Genomic DNA, 15,326 nt, shown 5'->3' with positions numbered 1-15,326 from the left:
ACTAAACTTTGCTATTTAAATACATTCAAAGATAAAATAATAACTATAGGAAAAGTATAATAACCTGATACTCATTCACTCATTCATTTAATTCATCCTTCAGCAATGTAGTGAGCACCTGCAAAATCCTGGGTACTGTTCTAAACATGGGGCTGTAACAGTGAACTGACAAGTCCCTGCTATCATAGGGCTTCTGCCCTAAGCAAAACATAGAGGAAAACATTGCTTGTTGATGAGTGAATGATAGCACCAAAGCCAGGAACCCTGGAATTTTAGTCTAGGAATGGCTACATCCTAGTAAAGATAAAATCATGATAATAAAAGTAAGATAAAATAATAATAATACTTATATAGCGCTTGCCATGCAACAGAGATATTATAAGTGCTTTTATGTACTAATTCTTTAATCTTTAATCCTAAAAGGTAAAAACTATTATCCCAGTTTATGGATACAATTGAGACACAAGAAATTTTCACTCCAAGAAGCTCACAGGGCTAGAAAATGGAAGAGCTAAGATTTGAGCCAAGTTCAGTATGTCTGTGATTTTACAGAGTCTAAAACAATTACAAATTTTCCCACCCTTCTCATTCTAAATCTCTTTCTTCAAAGAGAAAAAGAAATGAAAAAGAAATAACTTTTCACAGAAATTAAAACAGAACAAAAACGCAATAAAACAATACAAAATAACCCCCAAATATAATTTTTTTTTCTCACTGAAAATAAGATGCTACAGGCCAGAAGATGAACTTTCAGAACCTCCCTTCAATCAATGAATATGTGATAGCAGCAGATGAATAGAAACACAATTTTGTGTGGTTATAAGGGGCACAGAGAAGTAGCTCGAATGAGTTACTAAAAACTAAAGCCTACTTACTCAAATACGTCTTTCTCAGAAAAATCTAGCCCCAGGTCTCTCTTAGACTGGCTGGTGAGTCTTAAGCTAGAAAAGATTGAGACCCAGCGTTAGAAGTAGATGTGTAGGATATATAAAACTTCACCAAGTTAATGTCAGTTTTTCCTCCTTTGCTTTCAGGAAGTACATTTGAAGAACGCAAGTAGAGGGAATGCGGGCAATAGGAACTACAGAATGTAGGAAGACCTTCCTGAGGAATGAAGAATGAGATGCCATCAGCAGGATCCTTTGCTCTGCATGAATTACCAGTTCAACACCAGAAGACCCACCAAAATATAAGTTTGATAACATTTCAAAAGATGGGCATTCCCCCAATGAAATACACAAGTAAACATTTCAAACATTGTCTTTAGAAGTGATTGTTAAAAGCTTTGCACCTTGCAGAATAAGGTCTTGGCGTTGGTAGATTGCTGTTGATCCTTTATTACTGATGTTCTACAGAGAAAAAAAAATCTATCTATCTATCTATCTATCTATCTATCTATCTATCTATCTATCTATCTACATATGTCTTAGTCCGTGCCTCTCAAGAGCCACAAATGCATGGGTGTTGTCTAGATCCAGTTGCACTAAATTTGTCTCTGAATCTTGGCTGCTGGAGCCATTCATTCAGTAGTCTTGTCTAAGTGATTTATTTTTTTTTAATTTGCACTTCTTTGTATGCAACACAGGCTGATTTTTTATTTTATTTTACAGTGTCTAATTACCTTGCTTATCTTTCTCTGCCCACCCTCCTCCATCTCCGTTATATTTTCCAAATTTGGCCTCCTCCCTAACAGCAGCAAGCAGTCAAGTAGCACACCAATATTTAACCCACAAGATTCTATCTGCAGCAGTGGTACCAAATATAAGTTGGATGCATTTGCTGTAGACACAAGGCTTTATTTTTCCATATCTTGCTAAAAAGAAAATGCAAACAGTTGCAACTTTGAGGCCAAATGTTCTTAGATGTACGTGTTAAGTCCAGAAAGTCTCAAGCTCTCAACAGTTCCTTCAAATGATGAGTTAGTGTGTGACCTAATTAGTAACTTCTCTTTGATTTTCTCCATATAGAGCACTATGTAAATTTCACATATCAACATTACAGGATATATCAAACAGTATGTAAAACTCTCTCTCTCTTTTTTTAGTACAATGGTGCTATTTTGTAGTTTGTGATATGAAAGAGTCTGGCCAAAATGGTAAAAGGTGAAAGCAAAACAAACAAATAAAAAAGGATGCCTGGAGCCAAAGAAGACACAGAGGGGAAGGGTCCTAGAAATCCAGTACCTCCGATTATGCCTTCCAAGAGAAAATGAAGACACAAAGGCCACTGATGCAAATTTGTTTGGCAAGTCCAGAGAGGAGTGGAAAAAGCAGAAGGCTAGAAATGTAATAATCCTGGTTTCTTCTCACTGATTAAACAAACATTTGCCAACTCGGCCATGGACTCACCACTTTGTGACCTTGGGCAAGTCAATTCACCTCTCTGTGCCTCAGTTTCCTCATCTGCAAAATGGGGCAATATGCCATCTACCTACCTCACAGGGGTGGTATGAGGATTAAAAAGATAAAGCTCCAGAGTTTTATCCTAAATTGCTACGAGGGTGCAAGGTCAGAGCCCTTGAGTTACTGGGATGCAAGGAATTCTATAAACAGCTCATTCAGAGCATAGCTAGAAAACTGATTAGTCAAATGCTCCTGACATGCCAATTTTTGTCAGTGAAGCTATCTAATTAAGAATCCAACTAGCTAGTTGTTAAAAGCTAGCAAGCAGCTTGATCTCTTTTAAAACACTTTTCAAAATTAGAAACATTTGATTAACAACTTGATTTTAAATTCTGCACTTGGGTCCATAAATACAAAGTGAAGAAAGGGAAATAAAAAGAAAATAAAGAGAAAAACAAAAAGATTTCTACCAGCAAAAGGGTGATTACTTGATTTGTTAGCACTCACTGACTGTTCCATGCAGTTTCTAGAAATCTAGTAATACTTCTTTTAATATTATGATACTCTACTCATTTTGAAAAGTTATTCCATTTTTAGGCAATCTAAAAAAAATGGCCCAAGATTTCAACTATTGAAATAATATCTTATAAAAAGTCACAGTTACTTTCTTTAATCAATTTTGCTTTTATTGTTGTTGCTGTTGTTAAAATGCATTTGACTAGAGTTGCTCATTTATAGGCAAAAGTTTTCTTCAGAACTAGAAACTTTCCCTCATGTCTGTTTAGAAGAATGGCCCCCATGAATGTGTGTTATCCATTCAACTAAATAATTGGTATCAAGAAAATCCAATGTTGAGGACAGGCCCATGGTGACCTAAAAAATGTTTCCAGCCTACATATCAACAATGAATCATCCACCATTTGGATCTTTTATCAGCCTTAAACCTTTTTGGTGAGAAGCAACCAGGTTTATTATTTCATGCACATTGTATCCTTCTTAGTTTTTGGAAAATATATATATGGAAAACAAAATGACATGTGTAGTTTTCATCCCACTGGTTCACCTCAAGATCCAGTGGACAGAAATAAAAAATAATAATAATTAATTAATTAAAGAAGACTTCCTGGATCTCGGAACATATGCAAAAAGAAGGCCTATTTAGTGGGTGCTCCTGCTCAGCCAACAAGCATTTTAACCCTCAGTGCCCAGTGCTATTTGAATTGAGCATCTCTGGTGTACTGAGTGGTATTCTAATCACTGTGGACAGATGTCAAAGGAACTACAAGTAATTTTTGTCCTTCATCTGTTTCCACACATATGGGTTTTGTGGAGTGACGTGCTGGACTCCTCTTCCCAAAATGGCACTTCTAATTTTATTTCTTGTTCGTAGAATGCACCTTTTAAAATCACTGACTCCAGAAACATTTTACATGTATGCTCCTGTAGACCTAGCAAGATAGGGTAATTCTATGAGTGTCTATGTCTTAACTTGATTCACTTAGCAATTCTATTCACAGCCCAGATGCCCCAGTAAGGAAAGCTTAAATAGACAAAAAGACACCATCTTTCTTAACTTTTTCCAACACATGGTCCTCTCCAACTACATCATAAATCAACAAATTAAAAAGTAACTAGTTGTTATACTAACCCAGTATCTTATTTGCAAATGAATTAAAACTAGAAGACAACTTGATGTAAACTTCAAAAAGTTAGTTGACCCACATACACTACAGCAGAATGTCCCAGGGTTGACAGAGAGGGAGCACCTAACATTTCACAACTCAAAACTTCATAAGCTTTGCTTTAAATTTTAAAATGAGAAATTTCAGGATGTTTATGAAAGAGCCATGCCTACTGGTAGGAATTACCATTCAATGTATATTCTTATTTCCAATTTAAATGACAATACAGAATACCTAAGTCAAATTTCTACTCCAGCTCCCTCACATAGGAGAGTAGCACTATTTGAACATTTTAAGATGAGGAGGCTCCTCTGAAAAAGCTAATGAATCTTTCCATCAGAATCCACTCTTCTAGACCTAAAAAAAAAACACCTCTCCCAACACCTCTCCCCCCGAGAGCCCAATGAAATACTTTTAAAAAAATAGTAATAATAACTTCCTGGAAAAATAAAAAATAAAAAATCCTGGCCACCTTGAGAATCCTTCCCCTCCTGGGAATGTCAATGTTCGTGTAGATGGAAACATCTTGTGCACTGTGGCTCCAGGATTTCCATTACTAGCTCATGCACTAGTGGGATCCAATTAGAGGATGTAGCACAATTTTGCTTTCCCATTTATTGTTTGGCCAGCTATGCCAACATGGTGCTATTGTTTCTTTAAGAAAGTACTTGACAAAAAAAAAAGGAAAAAAAAAAAAGAAAAAAGCATGGACATATTTTTTTAAAGTGTAAAAACAACAATTCTATAGCTAGGTGGCTTCATAAGGCAGCACTAGGTCTAGTCACCACCACCTTTCAACTTCTTATCACTCACAAGTAGCAGACTGTTCACCGAATTGTGAGTGTGGTGGTGTGGGGCAGAGGATGGAAAATGTTTAGAATCCCAAGGTTCCATTATTTTGTTGGCTCTCAGCAAAACTAGCACTATGTTACCCAATCTGAACACCTGGATCAAGAGCATGAAATATAAATGGGGCAAAAAAAACCAAACCCCAAACACACACACACACACACACACACACACACACACACACACAAAATCAACTTTACAGGAAAATGGCAGAACTAAAAAGATGGTTAAGTTACTTATTGATTTTTTTTTTGGGGGGGGGGAGTGCTCTCTGCTCTTAAAACAGATATTCAGCAAGTAGAGAAAAATACAAAGAGAAAAAAATGCATACATTCACCTTCTAAAAATAACGTCTGCCCCATTTCCCTTGAGTAAATTTTTAGCATTGGCTGGTTTATAGAAAACATTCTCCCTTCATCTAAACATCTCAGAGAGCAATAGCTCCCATGAGAAGCAATCACTAATCTCATTGGGAAGTGTTGGAAAGTATTTCTTTATGAGTTGGGGTTATCTATTGATAACGATAGAGGAGAAATTGGGAGAAATCATTGAAAGAGATGGCTAACAATCTGTGAAGACTTTTTTTTTAAACTTTATATAGGCTTTATGAATATCTTAATGTTCAAAATGACTTGGTTCTTTCTTCTTCTTTTATGTTGGCCAGGGGTCTTCAAACTACGGCCCGCGGGCCACATGCGGCTCGCAGAGGAGTCTGATCCTGCCCGCCAGTTTTTTTGGGCAGTGAGCGCAGCCGAGGTGTTACAGTAGGAATTAGTAGTTCATATAGTCCGGCCCTCCAGCTCTCTGACGGACCGTGATCTGGCCCCCACTTTAAAAAGTTTGAGGACCCCTGAAAACCCACATAGACTTTAAAGTTATAGGCTGGAAATGTACATTTGACTTGTCAAAACTCTAATCAGACTATCTAAAATGTTTTTTGCTATTTTTAACCTTAAAAGATTGTGCTAATATTCGAGACACATTCTGTTAGCTCTCTTCATTGGAAAGAGCATTCCCGCTCAAATCACCTGGGTTTTCCCAGCAATGTTTTCAAAAGGTATATCTGACTTACACATGATTGTGCATCATTTATTTTAAATTTTTAAATAGAAGAATTGTGATTCTTTATGCCCCTCTCCCGCAATCATCAGAAAGTCCAGAAATGGAGGAGGCAAAAACAAGAAGAAACATTTTGTTGGTTTTTTGTTATTGGTTTGTTTGTTTTCAATGCTAGTGCTTAATCCTATAATACATATTTGCTTATCAATATTTTAATACTCTAAAAAAACTTTCCTGTTAGGTATTAGAAACTGATGCATAGATATCTTTTTTTTTTTTGTATGATTTCTATTTAAAAAAAAAAAAAAAGGAGATGAGAAGACTGTCTGAAGCTTTGAGTGCATATGGTACAAGATAAAGATATCAATTTAAAGAACTAAGTCCTATCTGTAACAATGCTTTGCTTTAAGAAACCTCTTCCTAGATAAGACAGAGGCCCAGGGAATTTTGGAAACTGTCTTTATTCCTCCCAGTCCTTATTCATTTAGTATCTGTCTCAAAAATATAGAGAGGGCCTAGAATTAAAAGGACCGCTTTAAAAAACATAAGTTTTACATCTTACCTCTTAATTTGACCTTCAACATGGTCCCTCTTTTCCCCCATTCTTCAGCTGTCATTGATAAGGTCTTTTGAGGGGGAGAAAAAAAGAACATTTTTTAAATTTAAAAAACTAGAACACAAAAGCCCAAATATCACTTCCCTGTTGAAATATGAGTTAATATGGAGGACACAGAATTCCTCCTACTTAACCCACAGAATCCTTTTCAAAATGACCTTTCACAATCCTTAGAATCTGCCCTCTTTTTTTAATTGCCCAGGCCAACAGAATCTGAAAAATAAATATTACTTATTTTATTTTGCCCAAAATACGCTGATGTAAAAGTAGGAAAACTGAAAACAGAACTCTAAAATCCCTTTCAAGCCCCCCACTGGCCCTACTCACTCACCCTCACTCACTGATAATAATCCCTTACTCTGATTTCTTTTGGATATTTATCTTGTACCTGCTGCTATACACACTGCAGGAGGGACTCTAAACCTCAAGCATCTCCTCACATCTCTCCTCTGTGTCTGTGTATCATTAACATGTCTATTCAGTACTTTCAAAAACTTTCAAACATCATGCAGCTCAGATTCAGTTTACATAAGGGCCCCAAATACCATGTCTATCTCTTTTTGCTAAGAGGGTTAATAAACTCTGAGAAATGGGATTACATCATGGGTTTTGCTTCATATGTTTTTATCACACTCACAGGCCAAGTGTGATAAATAAACTTACAGACACTGAATTAATTTTTCCGGCTACTTTGAAAGCAGAAAATGGGGTTCAATGACTTGGTCATTCATTTCATCTGTCTTTGTGCACAAGCATAGTTTTCATTAAGTGAACTCTGATTGTATTTGAAATTATTATTCATTTATGGCAGAGGAATATCAATCCTAATGACTTCTAAAATGTAACTAACTAAGTCATTATCTTACATTTACTGTTTAATAAGCATATTTTGAAAATGTATGGCTAGAGCATCATAATAAAGTGATATATCTTTCTTTAGTAATCACATTCAAATTGGTCTTGTTTGATTAATTTGTTCTTTTTTTGGACAATGTTGATGTAATGTGTCATTCCTGAAGAATTCTATTGTTGCCAAGCATTTTTATTAATCAAGTTCATTGCAACAAATAAACATGAAAACTTACCCAGGAAACTCATCATATACCACAATGGAGATATCACATAGAATTTACAGTTTATATTTAAAAACAAATATGTTTCCAAAAACTTGTATAAACCATGTGAGATGAATACATTGTAAAATATCCTTATGGATAATAAAGCAGGTTTAAGTAACTGATCTTATTCACATAACCCAACAGAGAGTTAAAATCGATGACATAAAGCATTTGGGAAAAGATTTTCTATCACATATGGTACATGTAATATACAAGTAGCATTTAATGTGCTCCCATATCAAGAGATTTTATAAGAATGTGATCTCTCAGCATTGAGTTTTTGTTTTAATAAATCTAATTCTTTACTGAATAGGTACTGTGAATATCAAACTCATAGCAGCATTTGTGGAAGACAATGTGGAAAGATTAGCCATTTCTCTATTGTTTAAACACATCTCATTTCATTTTTTTAAAATATATATATATATATTTATTGATTTAAGAGAGGAAGGAAGAGGGAAATAGAAACATCAGTGATGAGAGAGAATCACCTATCAGCTGCCTCCTGCAAGCGTCCCACTGGGGATTGAGCCCACAATCCAAGCATGTGCCCTACCTTGGAATCGAACTTTGACCTGGTGGTTCATAGGTCAACGTTCACCATGAGTCACACCTACTGGGTTACTTTTCCTTTTCTTTAACTCTCTGTGAGCTGTTTGGAAAGTTAGCTAAATATAAAATAAAGGCTCAGGAGCTTTAAGCTTGATTTTAGGAAATTAACAATAATATTGAAGTTTCCTTTCTTATTTTCCCTTGCGTTGCTCACTGTCACTTCCCAACTTCAGTCCATCAAAGTTTCCAGGGCTTTCCCTTGGTCTAACATTCTCAGCATCTCCTCATCTCCTCATCCTCTCTGTGCTCAGCATCTTGAGTCCCATGGCCACGAGCTTCCAACTTCATTGCTGCTAAGAGAAATTTCAAAAATTTCTACAAGGTTCTACATGCCATGTAATATAATTCCTCCTTTAGTCCCCACAAATTTTCAGTAAAGTTCACAAAAATAGTTTTTTAAACATTCCATTAAAGAATTCTGGCTGCTCATTTGCCTCCTGTCATTTAGTAAGACCTCTTCCTCTCTTCCCAGGAATTCTTTCCTATACAGTCCTTCATCCTCTCTACTAGAAAGAACTTTCAAAATTGTATCACCTTCTTAGTCAGAGCAACCTATCCCCATCACAGCTTTGCCTGGGGTAGAGGTGGGGGCAGGGCCCTGATCATCTTTTATTACTGAATTTGGTGGAAAGGTGTCTTTTCCTAAACAAAAGAGAAATTCTGTCCCTAAGAGGAATTCTGTCTTCCTTCAATGTCATCTAGGTGAAAACATGGCCTCTTTTTAAAATAATCTCCTTCCACTAAGACCTGGATGAGTTATAATTGCCACTATACCTCAATAATAATGATGGTTAATTGTTGCCAAGCATGTACTGTGGGTTAGTCACTATGCCATGTGGTTTACCTACATTATCTCTTTAGTCCTTATAGAAATTCTATGAGTCAGGCACTATAATTTTATAGACAAGGAAATGGGGGCTTGAAGACATAACTTACTGAAGGTCACAAACAGGCAAGGCAGGCTGGAATCCAGGTCTGGGGACCTTACAACCTGCATTTTTACTCTGTCATCACCCACTCATGCTCCAATCTAGACATAAGGACTATTTTCTATATCAATGTCATACATTTTTATTTAATTTGTTTCACACACTACAGGCAGATTTATAGCCAATTGCACCTTTGAGTGATGTTATTTTTGAATATGACATTCTTAAGATAAGTAAGCATTTCTGCTCAATATTCATGCTTCTACCTGGGTTTTTAATCTTATCCACTGCCCATCTGGCACCCTGTTCACATTGCAATGTTGGTCACTGTCCCTCACGCCATGTACGGTATATGACATCCAATGGTAAACCAACCTCAGATACCACAGTGAGAAAGGATATGCCTTAGGCCATCATACAGCCCAGAAATAAACCATTTCCACAGAAAACTAAAAGCTAATCATAAAGAATCTTGCCAAAAGCTCTGACAACTATCCACCCAGCTTATCAAAGGCAGTGTGGTCTCAAGGAACGTGGCTGAATCAGAGCTCTCAGAGACAAAACTATGGACTCACAGAGTGAAGTTCATGACACCCACATTCCTACATCCCTGCCCTTCAATAAGGCCTCAGGCATCCCACTCCAGGGTTCCCAATGGGTCCGGGGCTAGTCCTAAATAGCATTTGGGAAAGGTGCGGGTACATTTGGGGTTGTCACTCATAGGGATTGAGGAGGGCATTCTTGGGATTTTAAACATTTCATGTAGATGAGAAACCTATTTATAATAATCTAAGCTAAAATATATTTCCAATTTATTTATTAACTCAAAGTATTTTTGCATGATTTTAATGTAAGCTGGATTTTCCGGAAATGGAATGCCCATGTTAAATCAAGGGGGGGCGGGGTGCTTTATTTCATTTGGAACTTTACCAAGTGTTGTCCACTGTCTTTAAAAAAACATCATGGATACCACTCCACCTGGGTACCTGTGTCAGTCTGCTGGTAGCTGTCACAGCCAGGATTCACCACATAAGTGGAAACATCTGGCCACTTCATTTCACTCTCAAATATAGTTATGCCTGAGAGGATCTGTCTTGTAATGCATGTTACTTTATTATAAATAGTTTTGTTTTGTTTTTTAGTTCTTCCTGATATTACAACATAGGCATCATTTTGATTTTTGTTTGAATTGTATAGGTCAACATTACCTATGAATTTCACTTTGGAACATTAAAGGGTATATCATAAAATAATTGTTATAAAAAAGAGTTTTGGGTCTGATAGGCCTGAACCACTGGGCTATCCAGACATACCAACTATGATCCTCTCTGGGTAATAATGGCAGGCAGCTGGCAGAGTTTTTGCCCTCTACACTTATCTGAAAGTGTAAAGTTGAGCTAAATGCTGATGTTTTTCTCGCCTTGTTTATGAATAGAGAATAAACCTCTATGGGATCCAATAAAGGATAACGGTTATGGTTAATGCAACATCTGGTTTCTAAATGTTCTTTCCTTCACCCTGTGATGGGACGAGAGGATTTTTGAAAAGAATAAAGCAATCGCTAAAAACAAAAACAGATGTAAATTGGCGTGGAGACAATTGTAGCAGTACATTAGCAGTAAAATTCAACCTTGGATTTCAAGGGAGGTAGGAAATGGGGCCTGGAAGAGAGGTTTCTCTTTTTAATAGTTGCTACCAAGAAAGCAGGAGATTAAGTAATTGTCCTATACTTTCCTAACGCTACTTGGTTTCTTCAATTCAGAGGCTCCTGCTTAGCCTCCAACCTCCTCCAGAAGGAATAGTGGGGTGAATCTCTCTCCAAATGGAAAGGGGGAAGAAGGAAGGCGGTCACAGTCTCCATTCATGGTGACATCGCTATATGAGTGCTCTGTCTGACTCCAACATTTCACCTCGCAAACATGGAGCTCTCCTTCCCAGTCCTAAATCTCTCAAACATGAGAGAGGGAGAGAGAAAGTGATTGTTCCTCTAGAGAGAGAGGGAGAAAACAGTGATGGGATGGATACCCAGGATGGTTGTGTCCCCTTATTTGGCCTAGAGCTTCTAATTCAGCCACCCTCCTAAAACCTAAATACTCAAAGATAGAGTTACCCAAAGACCAAATTTCTCCCCGTATTTCTTTTGACTCTCCACTTTAAAAGTCATTTGGAGCCCTGGCCAGTGTAGCCCAGGAGTTAGAGTATGGCCCTGTGCTCGGAAGGGTCTCAGGGTTCTAGTCAGGTCAAGGGCACATATCTGGGTTGCAGGTTCCCAACCCTGTTGGGGCATTTGTGGGAGGCAACCAATTAATGTGGGTCTCTCACATTGATGTTTCTCTCTCCTTTCTCCCCTTCACTTCTTCCTTCCACTCTCTCTAAAATCAATGGGGGAAAACTATCCTCCAGTGAGAATTAACAAAAATAAATATAATTTAGAAATGGAAATATTCCCATCCCACCACACAGCCTAATAAATTATCTCAGACTGTTAATATTGTTTCTAGACCCCACTGCTATACAGTAAAAGGCATGGTGAGATCATTCCATCCATAATTTGCTGGAATGTACCAGTTGTTTATCTATTTGCTCTCATATCTATTTACAAATATTTCCCTCATTGCTCTGTTTCATAAGGGACTACATTCCCCAGCCCCTGTGTTTTTTGTCTCCTGGGGAGGTGTGGCTAATAGAAGGCACTAATGAAGATGAGGGCAGGTGGAAGGAGGTGGCTAGGGTATTTCCATCCTGTTCTCTCTCTGCCCCAAGCAGCATCTTTGGCAATAACTGCAATTCCTCCCTCCATGATCCCTGCCTGCCCCCATAAGCACCCGGTCCCCCCATCCATCCAGAAGGTTTTTCTCAAAACACCACCTCTTTTCTTGTATCTCTCTATGTCCTAGGGATGGTAGTGACTTTCGTATGTTGTTCATCACTGGGTTGGCTCCCCTCTCTTGTCTACTCATCCTTTCCTTCACCTGTATTAAATACCCTGTTTAAAATACCTAGAATGGTCTCTGCTCCCTGCCTGGACCCTAACTAATAGCCACAGGAATGACATAATGGCAAGCAGCATGAGTACTGGAGTCAAGCGGATGTGGCTCTGACACTTCTGGCTGCGTGCTCTGAACAAATCAATCAACCTCCGTGAGGCTCAGTGTCCCCTTTTGTAAAATGGTACTAATAACATCATCCACCTCATATTGGTATTTGAAGATTAAACATTATCATGCAATAGTTCTTAAGTTCTACATTTCTCAAAATAGTGACATATCCAACAAATAAAAAGTAGAAATTGCAAGAAAATGATATGAGGTGGCAAAAGCTTTATTTGGCTAAAGTAGGGATGTTAAAAAAAAAAAAAAAAAAAAAAAAATTATCACCATTATGTCATTGGGAGGGAATTCATTTCATAACATAACTGTATCTCAAAATAAATGGCAGTTTCTTAAAATGTAGTAAGTTCACTTTCTGAAAATTGATCCAATTGGTGAATCTATTATTTTCACCTTTTTAGTTTCTCTACCAATAGCTGAAAATCCAGTCCAGCTCCAGTCTGCTCATCAGCTCATGTTCAGTGTGATTACTGACACTTGTATGATTTTTTATTAACACTACTTCTATTGTTACTATTAGGAAAGTGAGCATTAACTAAGGATCCAAGATACACCCACTGTAGCATTTCCTCCCCTGGCTTTGTCACACCCTGATCTATTAGTACACTCTGATTCACAGCCTCCACTTTTCTGACACTGACCAAGCAACCACCTTTTCCTTTAACTGGACCCTGACTTAGCAAAAACAGGTAGGAAGTACTGTTTGAACCTAAAAGACCTTGGTAAAAGTAAGTGTAAAATTTCAAATTTTTACTGTGTCCCTACCAGCCCAGGCCAGCAGGCAGAGCTACAAATTTTCTATATAATAATTTTTAACTACATATATGATACTTTCAGGCTGTCTCCCCTGTAATACCAAAATAATTATTCTTGTCAATATTATCAGTTTGAGGAAACAATGCAAATACTAGTAAATCAGTTGCTTGTCATTATGCACAACCTAAACCACCAGTATTTTTCAAACAGTTATATCAGCATATAACTTTAGTTAATCTGCCTTTTACTTTTAGTCATATTTGTTCCACACCATATTCTTTCCAGTCATCACTGTTATGTGTAACAATCTATTAAATGATATGTGATGGTCCTCAGCCTTTTAAATTTTCCATTATGTCAAATAATAGAAATATCCCTGATGTAGCAAGTACCAAGTTTCTGGAAAAAGTAAACCTATTTTATTTTTTTCTAAAATATATATTTATTGATTTCAGAAAGGAACACGGATAGAAAGAAATATCAATGATGAGAAAGAATCATTTATTGGCGAGCCCACAATCCAGGCAAATGCCCTGACCAGGAATCAAACTGTAACCTGAGCCAGACCCGCTACGCTGAACCTATTTTCAAATCTTTCTTGAGCTGATTTATTTTGAATATTTCTATATGTACATAACATTTTTCCAAATCCTCTCTGGGGGTCCCTCCTGTAGGATAAGAGTATATAGTCAACTGGAAAAGCAATTTGAAAAGTTCTAAGATTAGCCAAAACCGGTTTGGCTCAATGGTAGAGCGTCAGTCTACGGACTGAAGGGTCCCAGGTTCGATTCTGGTCAGGGGCATGTACCTTGGTTGCGGGCACATCCCCAGTGAGGGGTGTGCAAGAGACAGCTGGTTGATGTTTCTCTCTCATTGACGTTTCTAGCTCTCTATCTCTCTCCCTTCCTCTCTGTAAAAAAATCAATAAAATATTTTTTTTTAAAGTTCTAAGATTGGTTTTTGAAAATACAGTATTCTCAGAAACAGACTACAGATGCTATCCCAAAAAATGCTGCTAACTTCGTACTTGTAGGAGATGCCTTCCATGGGTTCGTCCATAGTCTTTTCTATGGACACTGTTATTCTTTTAAACACAATACAGTCCTCTGTATCCCCATATGACCATTTTGCAAGAATTCTGAGTCTAGACTTGTATTTCCCAATAAAGTATGCCGTAAGTTACAGCAGCCTGATAAGGAAAATATCTCAGCAAAAGGCTTGCTGAGAGAGTCTTCTGGGCACATTCATGCTCTCTGAAGTTTATTTGTACAATATTATTAAGTCAGTTCTCAAAGTTAAATTAATACTATTTCAACACTTACCAGAAGACAGTGGCATTGGGAACTACACACTCCAGAGTCACCATATTCCTTTTCACCAGAAAAGCAAATGAATGTGGGAAAACAGATGGTGAGGGCCAGGCACATGATGGTTCCACTTGCATTTGGTCAGGATACTGTCTCTGAAAATGTGACCTCTGCCCTATGAGCTGCTAGAGGAAGGTAGACAGAGCTTCTTTAAGAAACAACCCAGACAAACTCACTTCTTCCAATAGTTCTAATGGATTGCACACAAATACTCACACTTTTTCACCAGACCCCCTTGGGACCAACACAACATTGTTTAGAGACAAGCAGAGAGGATTAAGAGTGAAGTCTGTGAACCGCAGAACACAAGCTTCTTCTCCCTGAAACTAACTCACCCTTCTGGAGCTCAAACCCATGACCTTGGGCTCGTTAGCACTCAATTCCAAACACACTCCAAACAAACACAGATTTGAAGCCAGAGGAGGTTCAAACCACACGTAAGAATGTAATCAATAGAACCACAGGGAAAACACAAAAATAAACACTTTCTATATAGGCTGAAAGAACAGAAGATTTGGAAAGAGCCTACATTCTCTGAATCCCTTAGTCATCTTAAGGCTTACTGGAAATTCCCAATTGTATATCTTCTACCACTTTAACTTTGACCCATTTTCCCCTCTCGGCCCCCACCTCTGAAAGGAATTTACCATTTGATCTTTCAGTCCATGGCACCATCACTCGTCAACGAAGTTCAGAACGTTGGAGTTGCCCTTCACCTCACATTTGGCCACCCAGTAAATATTTATTCCAAAACAAAGTCCTTTGAGGCCTCTTTTCAAACATCTTTCATATCTCTCTTCCTGCCTACCCCCCAAAGTATCGCTATAGCTCAGATCTCATCACCTTCTGGGGAATTGCACGAATGACTTCCCAGCCTTCGTCTCTC

At 37.7% G+C, this 15,326-nt stretch overlaps 1 protein-coding gene across 4 annotated transcripts in view; it reads left to right on the top strand.

The window, feature by feature from the left end:
- The window catches only part of IGF1 (insulin like growth factor 1), a 71,148-nt gene extending 63,652 nt beyond the window's left edge, over nt 1-7,496 (top strand). For all 4 annotated transcript variants that reach the window (XM_084880095.1, XM_084880096.1, XM_084880098.1 and 1 more), the window contains one exon: nt 1,035-7,496. In XM_084880095.1, the coding sequence (XP_084736221.1) occupies nt 1,035-1,060 (26 nt within the window). In that variant the 3' untranslated portion in view covers nt 1,061-7,496. The remainder of the gene's footprint in view (nt 1-1,034) is intronic.
- The last annotated feature ends 7,830 nt before the right edge of the window (nt 7,497-15,326 follow it).

This window comes from Pipistrellus hanaki (assembly GCF_964339955.1).
Source record: "Pipistrellus hanaki genome assembly, chromosome: 3".
Taxonomy (NCBI): Eukaryota; Metazoa; Chordata; class Mammalia; order Chiroptera; family Vespertilionidae; genus Pipistrellus; species Pipistrellus hanaki.
The sequence above is the reverse complement of the archived record's forward strand: the minus strand, read 5'-3'. Positions and strand labels throughout refer to the sequence as shown.